Here is a 16,930-nt window from a genome sequence, read left to right as displayed (position 1 = left end):
AAATTCCCCGGTATGAAACCACATATTAAATAAAAGGAAAATAAGGCAGCCTGATGCATGATCTTCTATTTTTATAGATATGAAACTCAAACGTGAGTGTTCTTTGTTTCATATAGTCTCGGGTATCAGTATAATGGTTCCCTTTGCCTTTTTGAGGCTATGGAAGGCGATTGCTGATCAACGTCATTGCCTCATTTGCCGACCTCTAGAGCCTCCAGCTAAATCGACTAATCACTTCCAAATCTTCCTTTGTTCTCACACGTTGGCTTGCCACGTTTGTGATACATTAACCCTCCCATCTCTCTCTCTGTTATCCCTGTTCTCTCTGTTCTTCTTTATCCAATAAAATTATGGCCATCTACCCAACTGTGATCACTCCCCGCAGATAAGGCCATGACTCGTGACTGATCTCTTATCGATTATATCAGCTTCAATCCCAACATTTGCGTTGTACAACATCTCAGAACTCTTTAGGTGATTATCAGTCTGTATCGCGACATGGAAACTGGCGACCGCATGTTATGCCATGCCTGTGGCGGGGTTTGGATCAAAGGCGATGATTTGACGTGCCCGCATTGTGAATCCGACTTCACAGAAATAGTACAGTGAATGCATTCTCTCTTAATTTATTTGATTCTAACCCTGTCTCTTCCTCAAGGTTGAGATTCCCCCAGAACTGCCTTCTGAAGGTTCCCCCTCACACCGTGCCGACTCCCCGCCGCCGCGCGCCAACCCGTGGATGGACCACAATCCATGGGAACGAGACACACAAGAACGGCAAATCCCTGGGTTTCTCGGAAGTGAAACTCCTCCATATTCCTCGTTGCGTACCTATAGATCGCCCGACGGCCGTTTCTCGTTCAGCAGCGCAACACTTGAGACTGGAATGCCTGCTGGTCAGCGCAACAATGGCCCGAACCCTATGGTTCCAATGATGATGCAAAGCTTCGACACAATTTTACAGAATTTAATGGAACCAAACCCTCGCGGGTACAGGGGATTCGGAGAGGACCCCTTCCATCCTCAGTCATCTACATCTCCCGACTGGCTCGAGGACGACCACCTCACAGGTCATCACCCAGGCCTATTTCCCCGCAATGCAGATGCGGCGCAACATAGTAACCGCAATCCGATGGACATAAATGAGTATGTAATGGCTCTATCCCTTGTGAATGTTCGCAGACTAACCAGAATCTAGGATCATGGATGCCATTCGCGCTGACATTGGGGTACAAACTACGCGACGTTCCCGTGGAGCTCGTGGCCTGGGCAACCCACATGCTCTTTCGATATTGTCCGCCATTCTCAACATGAGTCGAAGCGGGGATGCAGTATATTCGCAGGAGGAGCTCGACCGAGTCATATCACAACTGATTGAGACTAATGGAGGGACCAGTACTGCGGCACCCCCAGCATCAGATGCTGCCGTTCAAGCTTTGCCAAAGAAGAAGGTTAATGAAGAGATGATGGGATCTGAAGGGAAAGCAGTGTGTTCAATATGCATGGATAACGTTGAACTCGGCTTGGAGGTCACTGTGTTACCATGCACGCACTGGTTTCATTTCAACTGCATCCATGCGTGGCTGACCCAACATGACACTTGTCCACATTGCCGGCGTAGCATCAATACAAACATACCGTAAGTCTATGTGAGTTGTATGCATAAACCGAGAACTTTCAGCTGATGGCATATTCCACAGAGGCAGGGAAGGCACCTGCGAGAATCCGGTAGTGATCCAGGATAGTCCTGACCAACCGAGATCCCCGCGGCGTCACAGTTCTGCTCGCACTACGCGCAGCGGTCAATCCTCGTTATCTTCATTGCAGACTCGACTTTCCCCGCGGATTTCACCACGCCAGTCCCCTACGCCGGAGGGGGGCAATCTAGCAACCGACGGTCCAGCCGAGGTGAGGGTGGCAGTGGAGGGGGATTCACTAATTGGTTTACGAACCGATTTGGAAGCAGCGCATGAGGATAATTAACATAACAACTATGATTTGCACGCGGCGGGCCTTTTTTTTCCCTTGTTTTCGGAATGTTTTTCACACCATGCTTCATTTGTCAGTTTTAGCGATTCGGCTGGTTCGATTACTTTTTCTTTCCTGCGATTTTCTATTCCTCCATACCCTTTTTCTGGGTGACTTTTACACCGTGCGATGGGGAATTGAAACTTGTCTAGTCCAGATGTCTTTTGCGAGAGTCTGTTTTGTAAAGCTGTACCTTCCTCTACCACATGTACATACTCATATCTCACATTGTCATTTTGCTTTTGTATTAACCAGGGCATATACCATAGGAATATTCTCTTTTTTTAAGCAGATTATGAATAATTGTTTCGTGTTCGAATACAGTACCAGACTGCAACGTCAGGATCGGCCTCTCCTTGCATCGGATCTTCACGATACCACTGTCCTGGCTCGTTTATAATTCATGAGTACCTTTTGTGTGTGGTTACGTTTTCTTTTCATCATTAGATTTGGGTTTTCAGTCCACTTGACACATTTATTACTACATGTGTATATATATCATTGGTGGCTGGGGTATGGATCATGGTATCCTAGAACCTTTTCATAGGTGTGATACACTATATTTTCCCCTGTAAATGTCGTTTTCATTTATCTATCATTAAAGATCAACTTCTTTCATCCAATTGGGCTTGTGGTTTAGTGGTATAATACTCCCTTAGCATGGGAGTGGTCCGGGGTTCGATTCCCCGCGAGTCCATCTTTTTGCTTCAAGATCATTCTCTGAACATGGGCGAATTCTTTTTATTGTGTCTTATTTTATTAAACCGAGGCTATAAAGGATTCTAGTTTATTTACATGGTTTAAATATAATCTTTTTTACCAAGGGTTGGGTGTTCTTCATCCGTGGATGTCCTTTGACTTTTGTCTTTGTTAGCCTACATGCATACAAATGCAGGTACGTTGTACTCAAAAGCTCCAACTTCCATGGTCGTTTTGTTAGTTCTACATATTAATTCTATATTCGTTTCTGGTCTTGTGTAATTTCCTGGTATGTTCTTAGGGGGGGTTCTTATTCGACATCTTGGTTGGTTATATATTTCGAACGCCTGCAGGTTGATGATATTACACAACCTTAGATTAATTTACCTAAATAATTATAAAATCTAGAACTCCACAGCGTGCTAGGGGAATAATAATAATAATAATAACAATAATAATAAAACAAAATAAGCCCAAACCCTCGAAAATATTGAGTTGGAGGTTCCCATATAGAAGTTAAAGCCACTGTCTAAAGAAATCGGAAATTAACAAGCCCTTCATACTAATTTTCCACGAATTTGGTCCTCGAATGCCCGAGAAGGGCATGACCTTCTGAAGAACGCGGATCCTCTAGTCAACTTTCAAGTTATTCCTATTAACTTCTTCGATATCACAATGAACTAGTATCGATACTCTTTCAAGGTTCATTCATGATTGTGCACCAGCAGGCCAAATGGCGTTTTACACCCAGTCCCCTCATACTGAGGTTGAAGATACCACCATGCTCAGCACCTAGCTAGAGCATACATACTAGTTCCAAAATGGCACTGTACTGCCCTTCGAATGATTGGAGCGGAGGCTATGGACAGGAGCACCCAATGCAAGTGGGGGTATGATTCAAACCTTGACGGCCCCATCAGTATCATGGTAGGTCAAATTGGCCCTGGGGATACAGACCAGGAGATAGCTGTTGATATTATACACCGAGCCTGCATAAATAAGTGGGTTTGGCGCTGACTGGTCTTTTTGCACTTTTTTTTGCTTCTTATCTGTGCCCCAGAAGGAATCTGTGCCCCGTACGGTTGCATGATTTGACGGGTTACTGTATCGCGAAAGTGACTGCAGCGGAAGCTGCCGTTATATGATCCCGGGCTGGCTGTTGAGTCCGGAATTCCGAAGTGAATAGTGAGCTGTCTCAAATTCTTTGAAGGTTACTTAGATGGTGGCGTACAGTGGCCAGACTTCCTGAGTAAAGTGAGTTCGACCTGTCTTATCATATAGTGGCGTACGTTAACGCCTCCAATGCACCGCACCAATGACTTACTGACCACATGTTTCTTTATATGCCCGAGACACTTCTTCTAGTTAAAAAAAAAAAAAAAACATACGAATGACCTAGGAATAGTATGACTACGTACGTAGATGATTTGTCTACTTTGTTCCCTAAAAGTCCATGACTTTTGCAAACTCGTATTCGAAATGAGGGGATGCCCCCATCAAAGGTTATACATAGAGAAGTCTCTTCCACAGAATATGCTTTTTAACCGCCTTCATATACACCTAGAAATAGCACCCAAAAAGAGCATATAGAAAGAGCATCCAAAAGACCACCTAAAAGACATCACAAAGTCGCATAAGCGGCCGACTATTCCTGTCATATATTATACGATGATAAGATCACACCCACAAAGATCCAAAAAGCCTGAACCCTTCCAAGATAGGTGCATATGGCGTTGCAACCCGGGCATTTGGGGGCGAGATGAGATCGCCCATGCGGGGGGTCCAGGCGTTATTAACATGTTTCAAAGCAAAAAGCAACTATAAATTGTCTGTTTGATTAAGATAGTATCTCATTTAAAATACCGCCGCTAAATTGGAAAGCCATCCAATATCTCAGAACTGCTTTACATTGCCTGACAGCAGAACCCGTTATTCCAACCCGTCATTTGACCACTTCCTGTCTCCGTCCCCACGCTGGCTGACTTGTCATAAACCACGACCGAAATGGATTTAGGAGTCTTTGACGACGAGTTGCTCTGCGTTCTCGCTCGTCGCGCTTCATGTCCATCCAGACGGTTGGGGTAATGACGTGAGGCGGTGGTTGGGGGTAATTGGAATTGGGTGCTGTCTCAAAACCTGAGTTGATCCCGTTGAAGTCTTCAACTGGATATCTCGAAGAAGAATTTTCGATAGTTGCGGAGTGTGATATAGGTATATCTTCAGGATCCGTTGATGGGGATGATATTGGGAATGCGACTGTACTTGGTCTGGGCCTTGAATGGACCGGTATGTGTTCGGGATAGGCATGAGAACCTGAAAAAAATTCAGATGTGTCGTTGTTTTTGAGATTTGGACCTGTGCCAGAGGACTGTGTATGTTCCTCTGCCCACTCCGTTCCCATTGATAAGTCGAACTTCCTACTCATCTTTGTTGTTCCCGATAGCGTAAAGTTTTGACAGAAGGTAGCGTATGACTGATGTAGACGCGTCTCTCTTGCTGCTTCCACGTCGAAGATAGGGCATTCCTCTTCGATGGTTTCATGAATAGGGTCGTATGTTTTAACATCATGAACTTGATGAGGTGACGAGCATAGGTTGTGTGGATCAATATCTGTTGTGTCATGGAGATCTTTGAGATTCTTTTCGCTCAGCGTATGCTCTTGAACTCCGGCTTTGATTGTTTGAGATATTCTTTTAGAAACCCTTCTTGTGAGCTTGGCAACTGTGTTTCTTCGACGGAGTGAGTGTCGTAGTTGCTCTACCGAGTCTTGAGTAGAGAAGGTATCACTTGAAGCGAAGGAAGCATTGTCGTTGACAATGAGGATATCAGGCATTTTAAATAAGTAGACTGATTTAGATGGTGATTGAGAGAGGAAGGTCGAAGGTCAGGCTGGGAATAAATAACTCTTCCGTGTAGCAAACGGCGTTCAGTTTAATCGAGCAGGGGTTGAACGAAAAGAGGTTGAAATTGCAATATCCAATATAACGAGCAAGAGAGAGCGGTGAATTTTTATGAAGTAGATGGATGTACTCTGGTACTTATTGCAAATCGATTGCAGGTACGGAGTACTCTCCACGTAATAAGAAGATAAGAAGGCCAAGATGGCCCAAGACCGTGGGTATTGACGGTTAATACGATTCACTCTCTTCAGGTGGGACAGACTTTCTATTAAACTATTTCTTAGGGCAATTTGGGTTACTTGAAATACCACCCTATACCCTAAAAATATACACAAAGAGCATGTGCCTAGGCAATATAGCTACAAAAAGACCAGTTCGCGCTTGGTCTGTTATTATCGGGGCGTATACGGAGTAGCAGGGTCTACTACAGCAAGCCACCATGCAGGGTGAGAGTGGAAAGACGTCAGAGGCACTGAGACGAGAGGATGAAAACGTGCGATAAGGCTTGTTGTGGTTCTAGGAGAATCCATTGCCTAGTCCTATACTGAAAATGTCCTATTATCGTGTAGTACACCTATATTCACTTTCATTTGTGCAAAGACTTTCCATAATAAACGTTGCAACTTGCAACGTCGTAAGAAGACCCCAGACAAAGGGGCAGTGAGACACAAGTCATCCCACCATCAACGCCAATAACGGTGGCGCTATTTAGTAGCCTTGTCTCGGACATTGCGCCCAATGCACACCGGAGATCACTGGATTGCCTAACTAGGCCCCCATTGGATATGGTTCACATGTGTACGGAGTAAACATGTGGTGATGTCCGTGCGGATTGCGGCTTGCGGCTGGACGTATTCGATATAACCATTTGTCCACGGTGGATGGGCACTTTAAGCCTTGAGAGTTTGATTGAAAAGCAAGATCAAAACATATCGTGAACTTATGTTTATTTACAAAGCTATGTAAGGCAAATATAGATGTATCAAAAGGCAATAAAAGTACACTCGTGTCACATTATCCAGACACGCCTTCGCGCCCGAGGCCCCAGCGACCAACCTCACGCATGGCCTCATCACCACCTTCAGCTAGCCGTCCGTTCGTATTAGAGGGGTTGCTGCTTCCCAGGACACCAGCCACACATTGCCAGCCATTGCGGCCACCACCCCAGCGGAGGACTTCATTCTTGTATCGCTCACCGGCGGCACGGTCAGTTGCCGCCTGGCCAGACTGGAAGACGTCCTGCCAGAGTTTGTTCGCGATCGCTCGGTCAAAGATATAGCTGTAGTACGTGGCACCGTAGCCATACAAGTGGCCGAAGAAGCCCTGCCAAGAGGTACGTGGCTGGACATTGTTTGGGTCGGGCAGACTGGAATACTGAGAAAAGACTCGATGATAAATATCGGTGGAATCAATGCCAGCCGAGCTGACTTCAGCTGGGATCGAGTGATAGGCCTGATCAACGAGCGCCATGAGGATCTGTGCTTCATTCTCAACGGCACCATAGATGGACCCATGCGCAGTGCGGTCGAGCTCCATGCTCTGCATCATGCTCTCAGACAGAGGCTCGTCGGTCTTCCAGTGTCGCGCGTAGAGGCGCAACACCTCGGGGGCAGTCGCAAAGCTCTCCATCAGTACGGAGGGAAGCTCGGCGAAGTCCGTGGCGCACCGAGTACCGGAGATGGACTGTAGAGGCGTTTGGCCCAGGATGGAGTGGACAGCGTGGCCCATCTCGTGGAACAAGGTGCGAACGCTCTGCTCACTCAAGAGAGTTGGCTGGCCGGTGCCATTGGCCTGAGGTTCCTGGAAATCACACACGAGAGCAATGGTTGGGAGTTGGCGCAGGGTGTTAGTTACCGGATCTACACCAGTGGCCATGCCATCATTCGGGTGCGCAGATTGGTTCATAGAGGCACACTCGGCGATTTCCTCTGCGGAGATTTCGCGCGAGCAGCGCAGAGTAAAGTGAGCTGGATTTGGGTGCTTGCTCGGCCGTGTAAACAAGTCACAGTAGACGACTGCAATATGATTCTCCGACTCGTCCACTACATCCAATCGACGAACGTCTGGATGCCAAGTCTCGCCGGGAGATGCTTCATGAGGGACTAGACGCACACCATACAAACGGTCAAAGAGTCGAGAAAGACCTTGCATCACGGTACCCAAAGAAAAGAACTCATTGATAACACCCATGTGTCGAGAGCGACGGGCTTGGGAGTACTCTAGAACGCGCTTGTGAACGTAGTAGGCGTGGTCCCAGGGCTGCAGGGAGGAGCCTCCCTTCAAGCTCTGCAGCTTAGATAGTTCTTCCCGGACTGGACCTTGGTTGCTGGACACAAGCGAAGTCAAGAAGTTCGATACTGCTTCAGGTGTCTTGGCCATTTTGTCACCGAGAGTCATGTGCGCAAAGCTATTGTAGCCCGTGAGTTGGGCCAACTCTGCTCTCTTCACTAGAAGTTCCTCCAATCTTTGAATTTGACGCTTGCTGGATGTCCGAGTGGCAAGATAGATGTCTTTGCGAACATCCTCATCATGCACTGAGCGCAGAGCAAGTCGAGGGACGATTCCCATAGTGGGAACTGGCGCCTTCTTATTCCACCGCTTGATTTTGGAGATAACCATAGGATCCAATCCTTGGAGGCTGTTGGCACCAAAGACCACTTGGGATCTTGCAGGCTCCGCGCCGTTCATGAAATCGGAACCTAACTGGCTCACATCATTCGAGAGATTTACAAACCGCTGCCTGACATCGGGTGGCATATGAATTGCAGAGTTCGAGAAATCCTTGTTGAGGATCTGTGCCACGATCCGTTCTGCCTCGGTCCAGTATGATGTCACGTCGGGGTTGTTCAAGGCCTTATTGAGCTGTTCATGAAGCCCTGTAGTTGTGTTCAAAACGTTCATATATTCAAACATGAGAGCCCACGCCTGCGTGGCTGCTTCTTGTATCCGCGGATCGGGGTGAATGGTTCGAATGAAGTCGGACAGATCGATGACGCGACACAGGAGGTCGCTCAGTTGGTCAAGGTCTCGTGCTAGGGCCCTGTATTCTTCAACCGTGGAGGCAGCAAGAACCTTGGCTACGATAGCCTGGCATCTTTGTAGCGAGATATTTGCGAATGTCCTAAAGCCCTCGGGGCTTGTTAGGTATTGGTTTTGGACCAATCCAGCTTGCTTTGGGACAGTGGTGGTGCGCTGCTGGGAGAACTCGTTCCAAAATGGCTGAGAGTCAAAAACACGGCGCAGAGTGTGGTCATCGGTCTTCTTCCTTGGTGCACTGTTATCTGCTGGAATGTACTTAAACGATGTTGACGGAGAAGATGCGGCACTCTCGAAGGCTCGAGATTGGGGCCGCAGACGTAGGCATTTCCGACATGTCCATGTTCGTCGCAAAGGGCGAAGCATTGTAGATACTATATTAAAAACAGATAAAAACCATCGGAAATTGTAAATTCACAAATCCTCTATTGAAAGAAACATAGAGTCAAGGAGAACGGGCAATGACGGAGTTTTCTGGAGGTTCCGCCGAGCCGAAGAATTCCCGTCTTGCTCCAACACGACTTTGCTTCATCCTCACTACCAGCTCCCCCCCTTCTCGTCTTCCCCACACCCTCAGGATGTCATTCCGGCCGATGTTGCAACAGGTATGCATTTTTATAATTGCTTGCTCTCAAGTTGGATGCAATTGATCCCCCAATATCCTGTTCCCATGCTGACTTGTGCCCAGCGGGCTGTGGCTCCGATCGCAGCCACTCTCCTCGCGGGAGGTATTGCTCTGTTCCCCAAGAAGACCGCATTCGCAGAAGAGCCCCGAGACAATGTATGATCAGATCTGTTCCTAGCTTTATTGAATGTATGAGGAGGCTTGGTCTGACACACGACTGCTTCCCTAATATAGCGGAAACCTATCTACGATGACTTCCCAGCCGACATTCCTGAACCCTCCAAACCCTCTCAGCTTGCTGCGCCTGCCGCCCCGAAGCTGATCTCCGCGCCAGCTGCGCAATCCGCTCCCTCTTCGCCCACCCCGACAGATATCCTGACCGCTCAGGTCCGACAAGCTCGCCTCTTCCTCTACTCACACTCCCTCGCCGCAGAGCAGGGCTTCAACAACTTCCTGTCTCGGGCCCTCAACATCGAAAACTGCTTCACCAACACCGTTGCCTCACTCGCACCTTCTGCCGAGTCCGGCGAGCGTCTTTTGCCCGGTGGTGTCTATGTCGTTGTGACCGCCATGGCTGGCTCGATTGTCTCGCGTAACCGTGGCATCTTCCTCCGCACTGTATCGCCGCTCGCTTTCGGTACTGCTGCCGCCTACACCCTCCTGCCCGTGACGATGCGGAATGTCGGAGACTTGGTTTGGGAGTATGAGAAGAAGGTCCCTGCCCTTGCGGAGAAGCACTTGGCTGTCCGTGAGCGTGCGGAGCACATCTGGTTTACCGGAATCGCGCACAGCGGAATGGCGCGCCAGATGATGGAGGAGAAGATCGGTGACACCCGGAAGAAGTTGGAAGAGCTGGTGAGCAAGGGCCACTAAATATAGCCCAGCTGTTTGGGGCTATAGAGCGGATTTATTTGTTGCACATGTACGCTTAGAACTCGTAGATCCGAAGACATAACCGGATTGATTCCTTTTGTTTGAATCGTTCAGCCATAAAGTAGGTGACCTGACAAGAGCACCTATGAGCGTACGCTTGCAAATGGGGACAGGTAGCTTGCGATGATCGACATAATTTGATTTCGTCATACTCTACATTAAATTGATTTCTGTTTTCTCTAACCCATTCATTTATTCTTCCTCCGCAGGTCCTGGTGATCCTTCCGGCGCAGGGCTCCCCGAGTGAGGGGGCGGGCCTCCCACCTTTGGCGGTGGAGGCAGAGGAGTACCATGCCGTGACGGCGCATAGTCTTGCTCCCGACTTTTCTCTTCACCTTCGGCAAAGTAATCATCAAAGGCTCTGTTGGGCGATGCCGCTGGCCGTGATTTCCCTGCTCGACGGCCGGCGGGGGATCTGCTCTGTAACGGCGAGGCACCTCTTGCTTGAGCGGAGGCTAGGGGGGCGGCGCTGCGATATTTGCTGGGATTAGGAAGTTACCCGACGGAGCTGCCATTCCTGGGATGGCGCTTGCAGGGCCACCCACCGGGGAAGCGGTGCCATCCTCGCGTGTCTCGAATACAACTTCCCCTGGCCCTTCGACCTCTTCTCCAAGTCCAATGGGTAGTCGGTGAAGAGCACCGTATCCCAACTCTGCACCAAGGGCGCCTTCGCCACCCCAGCCCCTGGTAGGGATGAGTTCGACCTCACGGACCACATCAAATTCGCTATTGTAAACCCACAGCACCAGTGTGCGATTTAAATGATCTTCAACCAACTCCCCGAGTGCCGATTCCCCTCTTAACGTCCCACTGGGAGTTCCAATGATATAGTCTGAGTAAGGAAGCAACCCAGCTTGGTATGCAGGGCTGAGTGGCGATGGAATTGCAATAACATGCCAGATGTTTTGCGTAGAAGAGAGGGGGGGCAAGCTGCAGCGCGAGGCCGAGGGAGGGATTCGTTGGCGGTATAGGATGAGTGACTGTGTGTGTTCGTTGACCCTAATAGTATATAACTTTAGCTTGAATCTAGAGGGACCATCTTAGTATCCTTACCTTCGCACTCCACACTTCAAGTGTCAAGCTTCCCCCAGCACAATTTCGGCATTCTGTCGCAAAGAGGTTTGGGTCCGGATCTTCCTGTATATCAGTGTGAGTGAAGCTATAATGCCGGGGAGTAAAATGCTCCTCTATACTCACGATTGTATGACCGTTGATACCCACGATAAAGTCAAACCATGGCTCTAGAGGTAGTTCTGGGTCTTTGTTGCGGAGGACCTGGAACCCGAATGCGTTGTCACTGGGGCCGTTGCGAGGCTGTTGGCCAGGCTCCCCGTCTAGCCGGCCGATGAAGCGATTTAATGCGCCGAACATAATTCCTCGCTATAATTAAGATTGCGAGAGGTGATCAAATGAGGCTGAAATGGGGAAGCTGTGGTCGTGTTTACCTCGTGCGAGCTGGCCAGATACGTAGGTGCAAACCATGCAAACACCACGCATCTTTATCAGTTATCGAGAATGGATCGATCAACTCGCTTTATCGCTGCATTGTATCATGGCCGACGAAGACGCGCCTCCAGAGGTGCACCACTACAGCAGTTTGCACGAAGTACCCTGGGACATCCAGAAGTGAGTGCCATTTTTACCAAAAAAATACCAATGCTAACCCAATTACCAGCTACTGGGCACAACGCTACCGGATCTTTTCAAAGTACGACGATGGTGTATGGTTGACCGATGATGCTTGGTTTGGCGTCACGCCAGAACCAGTCGCCAAGTTCGTGACTCTTGTCCTATTATTCCAGATGTCCTGCTAACCCTTTGTTCAGCGTAATAGCCTCACAGATTGCCGAATCAGCGCCTGCTGGGCGCAAGGTTCTCGTGGATGCCTTCGCTGGCGCAGGCGGAAACACCATCGCATTTGCGCTGACCGGAAAGTGGAAACGAATCTACGCGATTGAAAAAAATCCTGCCGTGCTTAAGTGCGCAAAACACAATGCGAAAATCTATGGGGTGGAGGACAAGATCACTTGGTTTGAAGGCGATTGTTTCGAGATTCTCAAGAATCAACTCAAAGAACTGGCGCCGTACAGTGTTGTCTTTGCCAGCCCTCCCTGGGGAGGTAAGTCTCACCGAATCTTTGCTTCTGTGGCATGAGCTAAATGTAATAGGCCCGGGATATCGTTCAGATCAGGTATTCAACCTGAAGACCATGGAGCCATATTCCCTCCAAAGATTGTATGATGAATACTCAGTATTCAGCAAGCACATGGTTCTTTATATCCCAAGAACCTCTGATTTAAAACAAATTGCAAAGCTGGTTCCTGACGGTGACAAGGCTACAGTAATGCACTATTGCATGGAAGGTGCAAGCAAGGCGTTGTGTATTTTCTATGGGGACTTCAATGTGTCATGACTTATGGTTGCTATTCATTTGACAATAATGTCATGAAGTGTATTTTTACTACCAAATATGTTTTATTATCTTTTTGTTCATCGTCTGTGAAAAGATCCTATTGAGTCCTATTGAAGTATTGAACTTCAGGCATCGAGCTGATTGCCTTATCGGGTTAGCGTGGACCCGTCCCTTGCGCATTATCCTGGACGCCCGATTTCTCTCTTCGACCACCTGTCCGACACACCCCTCCTCCTCTCCTCTCTCCTGCGCGACTAGAGCCACGGCAAAACCCACGTCAAAATTACAGACTCGCAAAATACCCAGATGTGCATATTCTGAATCGCGTCGTCGCCTTGCCTGGCTCGCGCCTACATTCTTAACCTACGATTTCTCTCACTAACTTGTTGAATCTAACGCTTTCTTCATTTCACAACACTTCTCTCACCTTCAACACAGGCGTACTTGCCCATAATGCCTCACGCAACGCCGAAGGCCCCGGAGGGCGAGGACGATGCCGATTTCGATGATGTGATGCGGCAACTGAACAACTACGAAGATACTGGCCCCTCTTTAGATTTCTTGTCGCGTGACTTGGAGATCGGCGAAAAAGCCGACGATGCGATCGACTACGAGGATTTCGAAGACGATGAACTTCCGGAAGAAGAGGTCGTCGGACGCCCGGCCCCAGCCCTGCCTGCAGTGGATGACAATCAAGACCCTTTCGCGAATCTGGGCTCAGACGATGCCGCTCTTTTCGGAAATGGAGACGATCTCTTCGGTGACCAAGCAGAGGGGGCTCAGGCCCAGGATGACAATCTCGATGATCTTTTTGGCGAAGGTTCTTTTTCGCCGCCTCCTGCTGGACAGGATGATGCTACCCGTGGCCTTTTCGAAGACGAAGAAATGCCCTTAACGGATGCCCCCGTTGATTTACCACCCATCCCGTCAGTCCCGGAACCGCAGCCAGAGCCACCTATGATGGAGGAAGATGAATTCCCGGATGATGACAGTATCATGTCGGAAGACATGAACCCCGTCGAACTCCGCGCATGGAAACTTCAGCAGCAGTTGTTCGCCATGTCAGGCGTTGAAAACCCACCTGCTCCGCCTGAGAACCACGAAGAGCTTTTGCATTCCTTGTTTCCCTCGTTCGACCGCAACACTCTTCCACGTTGGCTCGAGTTGATTCCACACAAGAAAGCTATCTTCATTGGAAAACAGCCGACCAAGCCGCCTAAGCCTGTCTTGCCCACGAAAGTGAATATTGAGCTGGCGCCTGATCATGAGCGTGCATTCAGAACCGGGCAACCCCTCAAGCGTGGCCTCGATCACGAAACTCATGGTTTGGTAATGATCACACAATCGGACCACGGAGAGGAGGGAGAAGAGGCGGAGGAGGATACAAAGGATGACATGGACCTGGATGATGTGGACGGAGATGAAGTCCTGCCGGGTGGCTTCACCATGCAGGACCTGAGAACGATTTGTGTGGACTGGGATGTTAAGGATGATGTCTCCAGCATTGACTCGGAAGAGAAGCCATTGGCGCAAAGAAAAGATGGCGCCTTTGATGATGATGAAGCAGATTGGCTCATGGAAACTGAGCTTCCGAACAAGAAACGAAAGACCGGTCCTACTCCGATGGATGTCATTGCTCTATCACACATTGATATCCCTCTCTTGGATGATCCAGAACAAGCGACAATGAAAGTTGCAAAGAGAGTCACAATAGATCTTAATGATCCGAACATTCTTGTCGACGAATTGAGAGCGGATGCCGTCGCAAATAAGCCGAAACACGCCGCTCCTCGCACCAGGGATGAAGTGGACCTGAATCTCACCCGCCGTCTCACCCAGCGATACAACATTTCAAACGATCAAGCATACGACATGCTGAAACAGAATCATCAGAACAAGATCCGCAGTACTCTCGGCAACGTGACACTTGAGCACGGTCTGCCCGCCCTGCGTTTGCAGTGGCCCTACTACAAGACGGAGTTGGCCAAGGCTGAGGCTAGATCTTTCCACCGACCTGCTCTGGCCTTCCGGCCTGGACAAACGTCTTGGTTCAAGAATCCCGTTCAATTAAGACGCAAGCACTTGCGTGGCAAAGACGCGAAAACTGTTTATGATTCTACAAAGTCATTGTCCATGGGAGACAACTCCAATGTCTTGCTGGTGGAGTATTCCGAGGAACTACCCATGACGCTAGCCAACTTTGGAATGTGCAACCGCTTCATCAACTATTACCGGCGAAAGAATATCGATGATCCCACTCGCCCACGGGCAGATATTGGCGAAACAGTTGTTCTCTTACCCCAAGACAAGAGTCCCTACTCAATCTTTGGCCATGTCGACCCGGGCGAAATTTCCCCCCGCAATCTCAAACTCCATGTACCGAGCACCCCTATTCCCGCATCAGCCCAAATCCACAGACTTCCTCGTAGTGCGCAGCACTACTGGATCTGATGGCAGTGCCTATTATTTACGTAACATCGAAAATTTCTATGTCGCCGGACAGCAATTCCCATCGGTTGACATCCCTGGACCGCATTCGCGCAAGGTGACAACTGTGGCCAAGAATCGCATGAAGATGCTGGTATATCGTTTGTTGAAGAAGAGCCCGGATGAACGACTAGCTATCAGCGATGTTACAGCTCACATACCAAACACTACGGATATGCAGAACCGACAGAAGGTCAAGGATTTCCTTCAGCACGACAAAGACACTAAATACTGGAAGCCACTGGATCCAGTTCTCCCTGACCAAGATACAATTCGCTCGTGGGTTCAGCCCGAAGATGTTTGTCTTCTAGAATCTATGCAGATTGGACAGCAGCATCTCCACGATACTGGTTATGGCAACGATGCCGAGACTGGCGGCGAGAACGAAGAAGACGAAGAATTTGAGAGCTTTGAGCAGCAGATGGCTCCCTGGAAGGCAACTCGCAACTTTTTGTTGGCCTCTCAAGGCAAGGCCATGTTGAAGCTTCATGGCGAAGGAGACCCCACCGGCCGTGGCGAGGGCTATAACTTCATCAAAACAAGCATGAAGGGTGGGTTCAAGGCCATCGGTGAAAGTGTGGAGGATAAGCTGGACGCGCAGCGACTTAAGGAGCTTGGAGGTCACAGCTACAATGTTGCCCGTCAGCAAAAATCTTACGAGACATCCATTCGTCGAATCTGGGATGCTCAAAAAAGCAGCTTGTCCTCCACCATCGAGCATTCCGATCAAGAAAGCGACGTGGACCAAGAAGACGAATACCAAGATCAATTCAACAAACCAACGCCCCGATCTGAAGCACCGACACCTGGACCATATCGCCGTGACGATGAGACAACAAGTCAGTTCAGCAAAATGAGTTTCAACAGCCAGCGTGGCAAAGTGTTGCGCATCACCCGCCAGGTCAAGCTAGATAACGGCGAAATCGTGGAACAAGAACAACATGTTTTCGATCCCCGAGTGATCAGACACTACATCCAACACCGTCACCACAACGAAGCCATGCACACAAAACTGGAATCTCTTCAGCCCACGGGCGATCCAGAAGTCGACGCCCGCAACAGGAAGTTGATCGAGGCCGAGCTCGGCCGTCTCAACCGCAACAAAGAGCGTCGTTTTGCCCGCGAGAAGCAAAAGGGTATTCCTCGTTCTGGCGACCCGGACGGCAAGCCTGCTGGTACTCAGCGCAAGTGTGCCAACTGTGGCCAGGTCGGACACATCAAAACAAACAAGAAGCTCTGCCCGCTGCTCAATGGTACTATGAAGCCCGAGGACCGTGTCACGGATTCGGCTTTCTCTATGAGTGCGCCGGTTCTGTGAGCCCAGTTCGCTTTTTGCCACTTATGCACACCTATCTTTTCTAATCATTTCCCTCTTCCTATCCATCTACTCCGAACTTGATACCCCTTAAAAGCTTCTCTGTCATGAATTTGCTCTCCGATACCCTGTTTCTTGCCTACCAGATGTGATTTGAGACCATAAATAGGCACCTTGTCCTTGCTGTGTGTATGAATTTCCGAGCGTTGTTTCCCTTTCTGTTGGGTGTTTCGCTTCATTCATCTTCGATGAAGTATCATAGGAAATAGGATGTATCCAACCTGATGACGATACTTTTTTTGTGCAGAGTAGGCTAACATCTTCTATCCGTAATGATATATTCATTCCTAAGGATACATCAGAGGGTGAGTGGAGCGAACAGTGTAGTTCCAAGGACGGTGAATAGTCACCTATGAGGGAATGAGGCACTATACAAGATGAAAAGAGGGTTATATAGACATGCTTGACCCGGTGAAAGGATGGTAGTGTGTCGC

General features: G+C 49.0%; 8 protein-coding genes across 8 annotated transcripts; 5 read left to right on the top strand and 3 right to left on the bottom strand.

The window, feature by feature from the left end:
- Nucleotides 1–498: 498 nt before the first annotated feature.
- N7487_005585 (RING-H2 finger protein) lies at nt 499–1,983 on the top strand (the record flags this gene model as incomplete). Its single annotated transcript, XM_056873332.1, has 4 exons — nt 499–600; nt 659–1,146; nt 1,199–1,639; nt 1,701–1,983. 4 exons carry the CDS (start codon nt 499–501, stop codon nt 1,981–1,983), a joined length of 1,314 nt encoding a protein of 437 aa, XP_056731052.1.
- Nucleotides 1,984–4,669: 2,686 nt separating this feature from the next.
- N7487_005584 (uncharacterized protein) lies at nt 4,670–5,560 on the bottom strand (the record flags this gene model as incomplete). Its single annotated transcript, XM_056873331.1, has 1 exon — nt 4,670–5,560. The coding sequence occupies one exon, from the start codon at nt 5,558–5,560 to the stop codon at nt 4,670–4,672; it is 891 nt and encodes a 296-aa protein (XP_056731051.1).
- Nucleotides 5,561–6,641: 1,081 nt separating this feature from the next.
- On the bottom strand, nt 6,642–9,029 carry N7487_005583 (mitochondrial intermediate peptidase; the record flags this gene model as incomplete). The annotated part of the gene is made up of 1 exon (XM_056873330.1): nt 6,642–9,029. One exon carries the CDS (start codon nt 9,027–9,029, stop codon nt 6,642–6,644), a length of 2,388 nt encoding a protein of 795 aa, XP_056731050.1.
- Nucleotides 9,030–9,124: 95 nt separating this feature from the next.
- N7487_005582 (MICOS complex subunit MIC26/MIC27) lies at nt 9,125–10,161 on the top strand (the record flags this gene model as incomplete). Its single annotated transcript, XM_056873329.1, has 3 exons — nt 9,125–9,268; nt 9,352–9,444; nt 9,523–10,161. 3 exons carry the CDS (start codon nt 9,125–9,127, stop codon nt 10,159–10,161), a joined length of 876 nt encoding a protein of 291 aa, XP_056731049.1.
- Nucleotides 10,162–10,413: 252 nt separating this feature from the next.
- N7487_005581 (uncharacterized protein) lies at nt 10,414–11,628 on the bottom strand (the record flags this gene model as incomplete). Its single annotated transcript, XM_056873328.1, has 4 exons — nt 11,419–11,628; nt 11,275–11,358; nt 10,726–11,234; nt 10,414–10,702 (listed from the first exon to the last, which is right to left on the bottom strand). The coding sequence occupies exons 1-4, from the start codon at nt 11,590–11,592 to the stop codon at nt 10,414–10,416; spliced, it is 1,056 nt and encodes a 351-aa protein (XP_056731048.1). The 5' UTR covers nt 11,593–11,628.
- Nucleotides 11,629–11,773: 145 nt separating this feature from the next.
- N7487_005580 (RNA methyltransferase) lies at nt 11,774–12,634 on the top strand (the record flags this gene model as incomplete). Its single annotated transcript, XM_056873327.1, has 4 exons — nt 11,774–11,847; nt 11,897–11,995; nt 12,048–12,340; nt 12,390–12,634. The coding sequence occupies 4 exons, from the start codon at nt 11,774–11,776 to the stop codon at nt 12,632–12,634; spliced, it is 711 nt and encodes a 236-aa protein (XP_056731047.1).
- Nucleotides 12,635–13,087: 453 nt separating this feature from the next.
- N7487_005579 (uncharacterized protein) lies at nt 13,088–15,085 on the top strand (the record flags this gene model as incomplete). Its single annotated transcript, XM_056873326.1, has 1 exon — nt 13,088–15,085. The coding sequence occupies one exon, from the start codon at nt 13,088–13,090 to the stop codon at nt 15,083–15,085; it is 1,998 nt and encodes a 665-aa protein (XP_056731046.1).
- A 124-nt stretch (nt 15,086–15,209) lies between these two features.
- Nucleotides 15,210–16,439, top strand: N7487_005578 (uncharacterized protein; the record flags this gene model as incomplete). The annotated part of the gene is made up of 1 exon (XM_056873325.1): nt 15,210–16,439. One exon carries the CDS (start codon nt 15,210–15,212, stop codon nt 16,437–16,439), a length of 1,230 nt encoding a protein of 409 aa, XP_056731045.1.
- Nucleotides 16,440–16,930: the final 491 nt, after the last annotated feature.

The sequence above is a fragment of the Penicillium crustosum genome, assembly GCF_028827405.1.
Source record: "Penicillium crustosum strain IBT 35664 chromosome Unknown utg000002l_segment0_segment0, whole genome shotgun sequence".
In the NCBI taxonomy this organism is placed as follows: Eukaryota; Fungi; Ascomycota; class Eurotiomycetes; order Eurotiales; family Aspergillaceae; genus Penicillium; species Penicillium crustosum.
The sequence above is the reverse complement of the archived record's forward strand: the minus strand, read 5'-3'. Positions and strand labels throughout refer to the sequence as shown.